General features: G+C 37.8%; 1 protein-coding gene across 1 annotated transcript in view; it reads left to right on the top strand.

The window, feature by feature from the left end:
* APPL1 (adaptor protein, phosphotyrosine interacting with PH domain and leucine zipper 1) overlaps positions 1-9,008 on the top strand; it is a 41,980-nt gene that overhangs the window by 15,974 nt on the left and 16,998 nt on the right. Inside the window, exons 6-9 of the mRNA XM_023512634.1 lie at positions 713-808; positions 5,108-5,254; positions 6,549-6,631; positions 8,414-8,572. Of these exons, the coding sequence (XP_023368402.1) occupies positions 713-808; positions 5,108-5,254; positions 6,549-6,631; positions 8,414-8,572 (485 nt within the window). The remainder of the gene's footprint in view (positions 1-712; positions 809-5,107; positions 5,255-6,548; positions 6,632-8,413; positions 8,573-9,008) is intronic.

The following is a 9,008-nucleotide window of genomic DNA, read 5'->3' as shown; positions in this document are numbered from 1 at the left end:
TTGTTTGGCGGGTCCGGGCTGGGGATTCGAACCCACCACCTTAGGTGTACGTGGCTGGCGCCTTAGCCGGTTGAGCTATAGGCGCCGAGCCTATTTTTATTTTTTTAAGAGACAAGCTCTCACTGTGTTGCCCAGGCTCGCATGCAGAGGCTATTCACAGGTGCAATCATAGCTCACTATGATCTTGAAATCTTGAGCTCAAGCCTCCTGTCTTCCTTTCTTAGCCTCTTGAATAGTTGGGACTATATAGGCATATCAGCATGCTAGCTGTATTTGCTATTTTTTACTAAAAAAAACTTTAAAAAACTTTTAATGGGGTAAAGTTTTCTTAAATTTTTTTAACCAATGTTTTAAAAACCAATTTAGTAAGTAGATACATAATTAGGAGAAACCTGGCTGTGGAGAAAATTTAAGTGTCATAATCATGTAGTTGTAGGGAATTCTTATCTTGCTTTAGTATATTTGCAGAAATATGCACATGTGAAGACCATTTAAAGCAGTGGTTCTCAACCTATGGGTCACTCCTTTTGGGGTCTCCTGCATATCAGATACTTACATTACGATTCATAACAGTAGAAAAATGACAGTTATGAAGTAGCAACAAAAATAATTTTATGGTAGGGAGTCACCACAACATGAGGAACTGTATTAAAGGGTTGCAGCATTAGGAAGGTTGAGAACCATTAAAGCATTTGTAAGTTTTGCAAAGTAGTGTTGTATTATTGTTAACATTCCTTTCTGTTTTCTAGATCATGATGCTGCAATTAACAGATATAGCCGATTGTCAAAAAAAAGAGAAAATGACAAGGTGTGATCCATAGTTAAGTCCTCAGTAGCACAATTAACAGCTTTCTCTTTAGGGGGTTTAGTTTTTCCTGTTTAAAAATAGACTTATCAGTTATTTTGTATGTTTTGCTGTATTGCTTTTATTCTTTCCCTGTAGCTGTTCAAAACCTTTCTTAAACTCATTAATCTATTTAAACAAAATATTTTTCTTCTGCCACGCTCTGATGCCATAAGTAAACATAACTATTTTAAAAATATAATTGATATTCAGTACTTATACTGTCTCTTGCTTTGTATTTTGATGGCATTGCATTTGTTCTGTTTGAACATGCATTTGTGTTCAAAATGTTTTCTGAGATATAGTAGTCAAAAAATTGCATTGTTGCACGTATAATTCAATGAAATTCTGTTACGAGGCTATCCTCATTTACAGCGAACATATATATCATTTTATATTTCTTCAAGGAGTGAAATACAGACATATTATACTACAGTTGAGGAGAAATGCATGCAAGAACAGAATATTAATCAGTTCACCTGGATATGCTTTGAGATCATGTCTCTCTGGGGCTTAATCCGAGGCTTCCTCTGTAGGCCGTAACTAGATGCTTGTGAGTGTGATGAGCTTTGTACCTGCATGTTGGTGTCTGTAAGCTTTGGCTGCAGCTTGTAGTAGATACATGGTGACTGCTTATGGGAATCTACAATTGGATAGGACTACTGTGACAATAAAAGGGGATGTTTCACACACAAAATTCAGTAAAATAATCTGCTTTTCTTTTTTTTTTCTTGAGACAGAGTCTTACTTTGTCGTCCCCAGTAGAGTGCTGTGGCATCACAGCTTACAGCAACCTCAAACTCTTGGGCTTAAGTGATTCTCTTGCCTCAGCCTCCCAAGTAGCTGGGACTATAGGTGCCTACCACAATACCCTGCTATTTCAGAAATGAGGTCTCTCTCTGGCTCAGACTGGTCTTAAACTCTTGAGCTCAGGCAATCCATCCACCTAGGCCTCCCAGAGTGCTGGGATTACAGGCGTGAGCCACTGTGCCTGGCCTCTGCTTTTTATTTCTAATTTTAGTTCACAGATTTCTTGGTGCAAGTATTGGTAAAATGTATACGTTTTCGGATCTACATTAGTCATTTGGCCTTAGAGAAGTAGTTAAAGGCCCTAGATATAAAATTTGGTGAATTTTATATTGCCTTTGGCTGTGGCAAGTATTTTAAAAAAACATTCTTTCACCAATTTAATTTCATTTAAAAAATTTATTAGGGACCTATTATTTATCAATCAGTATGTTAAGGACCTTACAGGAACAATGTGAGTAGGCTTCATTCTGCCCTCTAGGAGTGGATCCTCCACATTTGTTGAAGGCTTCCTGTGTGAAGATACGCAGCTGAACTAGGTGCAGGAGTGCAAGGTTGAAGGGAAGGGATAGATTAACTCTCTTATAGCTGGGTACTGTGGCTCAAGCATGTAATCATAGCACTCTTGAGGCCAAAGTTTGGAGGATCCCTGAAGCTCCAGAGTTTAAATGCAGCTTGAGTGGCTTGGTGCCCGTAGTTCAGTGAGTAGGGTGCCAGCCAGATCCCACCAAGGCTGGTGGGTTCAAGCCTGGCCCAGGCCTGCTAAATAACAATGACAACTGCAACCAAAAAATAGCTGGGAGTTGTGGTGGGCACCTGTAGTCCCAGGTACTAGGGAGGCTGAGGTAAGAGAATCGCTTAAGCCCAAGAGTTTGAGTTGCTATGAGCTGTGATGCCATGGCATTCTACCCGGGGCAACATAGTGAAACTCTCCTTCAAAATTAAAAAAAAAGAGCAGCCTGAGCAGCTAGGGTACTGCTCCCTGCCTCTAGTCCCAGCTACTTGAGGGGCTAAGGCAGGAGGATTGTTTGAGCCCAGGAGCCCAGGAGTTTGAGATTGATGTGAACTAGGCTGATGCCATGGCACTCTAAACTGGGCAACAGAGTAAGACTCTATCTTAAAAAAACAAAAAACTAGGCCTTAATTATTAGTTAAGTGCAATAACAGAGGCTTTAATAAAATGAGGAGAGAGCACAAAGAGGGCAGCAGTTAGCTCTGGTAAACTAGAAAAGATCACACTTTTAGGAGGTGATATTTGTATTGAAGATATACTGGTTTGGGATTGGAGAAAGGGTGTTCCTGAGAGGAAAAACAGCCTGTGCTAGAGGCACATAGTGGGGTTGGGAAAACGTAAATGTTGAGAACACTGGCTCTACCTCTGCTACTTACTTGCCCGAGCTGCACTAGAACTCGGTAGTTGGGAGGGCGAAATGAGGGAATGTATGTAAAGTATCCTGTGTATAGCAAGTTTTCAATAAATTCTAGCAGTAATTATAATGATGATGATGGAAGATAATCCATCAGTATGTCTGAAGCATAGAATGTATTCAGGAGCTATTGCAGAAAGGACAAGAAGGAAGTAGGGGCCAGAGTACTATATTAATGACCTTGAAATTTATGTTAGAAGGAGTGGGCAGCTACCAAAGAATTCTAAGTAGGCGAATAACACAATGAAATTGTGTTATAGGACAAAAATACTAGTGCAAATGTGAAGGGGACAAGACTAAAGGTAATCCAATGAAAAGGTGTTGGCATAGTTTGCAAAGACATACTAAAGGTCTCAGCTAAGGCTGTTAATTGGAAGTGGAAAGGAAGAATACTTTTGGGAGATATTTCTTAAGTAGAATTGACAAGACTCAAGGTAGGAGGAGAATTAAAAATGAGTGCTAAATTTGTTTGGTGACTGTGTGGATCCTAGAGTCATTAAGAGTGCTAAGAAACAAAGTAGAAGGGAGGTTTTATGGGGAAGAAATTGTCTTTAGTTTTGTTCATTTCTAGCACATGAACACATACATGAAGAACCCAGCTGGAAATACATTTCCTCTGGCACTTGGGCAAGTGAAGGGAAGGAGATAAAAATTTGTGGTCATTTGATGTATAAAATTTTAACTGTGCCCCCGGTTATTGCTATTATTGAATATTGCAGGTGAGATGTAGTTATTTTAGTTTATTTGAAGCGTCTGACTAAAAGGAGGGGGGGGGGAAGCAAATATTTGAAACTTGGAAAACCCTAAACCTTTTGATAAGAAATTGTAATTTTCACTTAACATTTTGTCTAAAGGTAAAAAAGGTTTGTAATTTATGTAGTTAAATTGAACTACAACCATTGGTAATTATGGAGCTGGTAATTACACCTTGCAGAAAAAATTATAATCTAAGAATTTAAAAGCTAAGATCCTGAAATTTTTGTTTAATTGCATCAATTTCTATTTTTATGTGAATTTAAAAACTGTAGGAAGTTTTGAATGAGGTTAATCTTATTTAATATAAATAAATGAGTCTGTAGACTGTAAACTCCCCAAACTTAAAAAGTAAAGTACTTGGAATTGTGTTCTTTATGGTTTTAGTGTTGGTAAAGCACTAAGAAAATAAAGGAAATACACAGCACAAAAGAATTATGGTCATTGAGTCATTGGTATACTAGAGTGCTCATAGTATTTGATGAAGAATTCTAAGGAAAGCAGGAAGATAGAATGGCCTAAGGCATATTGCATAATAGGTGCTCAATACATGTTTGATGATTGAATAAAAGAACTCAGGGGGTCACACATATTTTAAGTATGAATAAAGGGAGACAAGCAAGTACAAGACAGGAAGCACTAGTAATAGGAAGAGAACAGGAGTGGAGAGGTATGCTGTGACTTGATTAAGGTCAAAGTCTACAGGGTAAGCTAGTAATAGTCTGCCTTTTCTCCATGTGGTAGGCTTTCTCTGCCATGCTTAGTTTAGTTATGAATCATTTTTAGTTATGTGTATAATTCTGTTTTTAATGTGCATTGTACAAATGATGTAGTTGACCAGTATGTTGAAGTTTTCTTTCTTTCTTTTTTTGAGACGGAGCCTCAAGCTATCCCCCTGGGTAGAGTGCCATGGCATCACGCTCACAGCAACCTCAAACTCCTGGGCTCAAGCGAGTCTCCTGCCTCAGCCTCCCAAGTAGCTGGGACTACAGGCACCCGCCACAACACCTGGCCATTTTTTGGTTGCAGCCATCATTGTTGTTTGGCGGGTCCAGGCTGGGGATTCGAACCCGCCACCTTAGGTGTATGTGGCTAGCGCCTTAGCCGCTTGAGCCACAGGCGCCGAGCGGAAGTTTTCTAATAGATCAAAAAACAGGAAAGTTATGCTCAGTTGCTCATGATATACCATTTTCCTTGAGTAGGCATTTCTCTATTCTCTACTGAAGATAATACAAAATTAAGTAAATAACAGTATTTTTAATATTTTCATTCAAAGGTGAAATATGAAGTAACAGAAGATGTGTACACTTCCAGAAAGAAACAACACCAGACCATGATGCATTATTTTTGTGCATTAAATACCCTTCAGTACAAGAAGAAAATAGCATTGTTAGAACCTCTTCTTGGGTACATGCAAGCTCAGGTACTGTATTTTGTTGTGGATTGTAACTGTTCTAAAATCTTGATATTTACATTAAATGCAAGGCTGTTACAAACTTTTGTCAACGTCCTTGCCTGTGTTTGTGTTTCAATAGTAATTTTAAAAATGTCATTAGAACATGAGTTTATGGAAGTTATGATCTTTCTTATAAATGAAGATTTCAAATATTTTCAAATATTTCAAGATTTTAAAGAATTCAAATATGAAACCACTTGTATTTACACCTTGTTCACCAAAGTTGGAGATAAGGAACAGAAAGCTAAATGACTTTCAGAGTTACACAACTTGCTGGAACTTTTAATCACTCTTGCTTCATAATAGATTTGAAAGAGAATGAATAAGTTTGAATTTTCCTCATGTTCCTTGAACACTTCCTGAGTTAAAAATAATAGATGAACTGCAAAGTGCCCAAACAGGTGTACATCAGGAAGAAGACTAGAAAATTAAGTTTTGGGTAACATAGACAAGACATTAGGCTCTTAAAAATCTAGGATTTTAAAGAAATTTGAATATTCCCTCAGGTAAAAGAGTGCTTGTTCTTCAGATATAAAATATACTTATCTTTTGGTGGTGCCTATGGCTCAAGGAGTAGGGCACCAGCTCCATATACCAGAGGTGGCAGGTTCAAACCCAGCCCTGGCCAACAACTGAAAAAAAAAAAAATTACTGATTTTTATAGAAAACATGTAATAGTTTATTTGAATAATTTATTTGAAATGCTTTAAAATTTATTTTCCAATTAGAATTATTAATCAGGTGGCGCCTATAGTGCAAGTGACGAAGGCACCAGCAACATACATCAGAGCTGGCAGGTTCAAATCCGGCCTGGGCCTGCCAAACAGTGACAACTACAAACAAAAAATAGCCGGGTGTTGTGGTGGATGCCTGTAGTCCCAGCTACTTGGGAGGCTGAGGCAAGAGAATCGCTTAAACTCAGGAATTTGAGGTTGCTGTGAGCTGTGACGTCACGGCACAATACCCAGGGCTATAGCTTGAGGCTTTGTCTCAAAATAAAATAAAATAAAATTACTAATCATATATATATATTACTTGTAAGATTCAAAAAATATAAAAGTATATTCAATGGAATTTAAGTCTAGCTTCCTCAGTGGCTTCATGACCCATAGAAGTCACAAACTACAACTTATTTTTACACAAATGGAAGTAATCTCTTTTTTTTTTAACTTAACGATGTATCTTGGATATCATTTATATGATTAAGTATGTTTTTAATGTGTATTTGTGTTGTTCAACCCCCTACTTCTCACCTACCCAGATAAGTTTCTTTAAGATGGGTTCTGAAAATCTCAGTAAACAGCTGGAAGAATTTTTAGCAAATATTGGAACAAGTGTACAGAAGTAAGTATTTTATCTTTAAAACTGAAAATGAAAGATATAAATGCCAAGTTAACAGCTAAATGCCATAATTTAATAATATTTAATATCTACCATGATTGATTCTTGGTTTTTTCATTATTTTTTCCATAGAATGTGAACTCTGAATACATTGTCAATTCTGATGGTAATCTTATTGATTCTAAACTTAGTCTTGCCTATAATCCTAGCACTCTGGGTGGCTGAGGCAGGTAGACTGCTTAAGCTCAGGAGTTCAAGACCAGCTTAAGTAAGAGCGAGACCCTGTCTCTAAAAATAGACAAGTATTATGATGAGGGCCTTTAAATCCTACCTACTTAGGAGGCTGAGGCAAGAGGATTGCTTGAGCCCAAGAGTTTGAGGTTGCTGTGAGCTATGATGCCATGGCCCTCAGCACCAACGTGGGGAGAAACTCTGTCCCATTCTCCCCCCCCCAAAAAAAACTTAGTCTTGTGTCTGAATATAACAGACACAAGATAAATTATTCATAAGTGATAATTATATTTTTATTTATTTATTTTTTTGAGACAGAGCCTCAAGCTATTGCCCTGGGTCGAGTGCTGTGGCATCACAGCTCATAGCAACCTCAAACTCCGGGCTTAAGTGATTCTCTTACCTCAGCCTCCCAAGTAGCTGGGACTATAGGCAGCGACCACAATGCCTTGCTATTTTTTGGTTGTAGCTGTCATTTTTTTGGCAGGCCCAGGCAGGATTTGAACCCACCAGCTCTGGTGTTTGTGATGCCTTATCCTCTTGAACTATAGGCGCTGAGCTGATAATTATATTTAAGCTCTAAATTGTAAAGGTTAGATGGAAGATTACAAAATCTTGCTTCCAACCCAGGACAAGAGAAAGCAGTTCTCTTCTGGTTCAAAAGGCTGAACAGTGATCTGGCCAGACTGAGGCGTAGAGAGAGACAAAAATGATTGTTGTTTTAAAGGTAGACAGAGCACTTTGAAAATTCCTCTAAAGTCAGGCATTCACCATGGCTTTATCAGTTTTCTGCTTTTGTTTTTGATTTTGATACAGAATTGATCTGTTGCCTGGGCTAGAGTTCAGTGGTGCAATCATAGTTTACTCTAGCCTCAAACTCCTGGGTCAAGTGATTCTTCTATCTCAATCTTCTGAGTAGCTATAGAGGTGCATGCCACTACACCCAGCTAAATTTTGTACTTTTTTTGTAGAGATAGAATCTCAAACTCCTGGCATCAAGCAATCCTTTCATCTTAGGCTCCTAAAGTTCTGGGATTATAGGTGAACTACTGGACCCAACTGCTATTATTAGGTTTTGAATTTAGTATTGTTTCTAAAATATCTTAAGTTTAAAATAAAATGTAAAGCTGTTTCAAAATGTATTTGTGGGCTCAGCACCCATAGCACAGTGGTTATGGCACCATCCATATACACTGAAGGTGGTGGGTTCGAGCCCAGCCCTAGCAGCTAACCAACAATGTCAATTGCAACAAAAAATAGGTGTTGTGGTGGGCACCTGTGGTCCCAGCTGCTTGGGAGGCTGAGGCAAGAGAATCGCTTAAGCCCAAGAGTTGGAGGTTGCTGTGAGCTGTGACGCCACAGCACTCTACCCAGGGTGAGGTAGTGAGACTCCGTCTCAAAAAAAACCAAAATGTATTTGTGTTGCTTTAACCACCCATGCCACTGTGTCTTTTTTTGAGAAAATATGTGCAAAACAAATAATATAGGTAAATGTGATTGGTAAGGAGTTCTGTGTTGGTTGCCATTGGTAGCATGTAATCTGTTCTCTGTTAGTGTTCGCAGGGAAATGGACAGTGATGTAGAGACAATGCAGCAGACAATAGAGGATTTGGAAGTAGCCAGTGACCCTTTATATATGCCTGACCCAGACCCCACCAAATTTCCTGTTAATCGGAATTTAACCCGAAAGGCTGGATACCTTAATGCTAGAAAGTAAGAAAACTATCATTATTTTCATGTATTCTATATCTTGTAAGGCAATGCCAAGTAAATATAATATAATTGATACTATCTGTGAGATTGTTTTGATTTTACTAAAGGTTGAACCTTTTTAGTGTAAGTATTTATGTGAATTTTTTGACAGGTAAGGTACATGTATACTTTTCAGAAGTAAAATTCTACCTAGATATTTATTGAGTAATTTAGAATTATAAAAGAAGTAAAACCAATTTGAGTTTAAATAAATTTATCATAACATATGAATGCTATTAAATATCATTTACCATACCTTAAAATACAGGTAATTATAGTATTGAGTCAAATTTTAGTTTTTACCTGATGATAGGATGAAGCAGGTTAAACCCTAGGAATACAATAATTTTTTTTTTTTTTTTTTTTTTTTTGAGTCAGAGTCTCACTATGTCACCCT

Source organism: Otolemur garnettii, unplaced genomic scaffold (assembly GCF_000181295.1).
Source record: "Otolemur garnettii isolate 467f Iridium unplaced genomic scaffold, OtoGar3 scaffold00002, whole genome shotgun sequence".
Classification (NCBI taxonomy): domain Eukaryota; kingdom Metazoa; phylum Chordata; class Mammalia; order Primates; family Galagidae; genus Otolemur; species Otolemur garnettii.
Note: the sequence above shows the minus strand (reverse complement) of the source record. Positions and strands in the feature narration are given on the sequence as shown.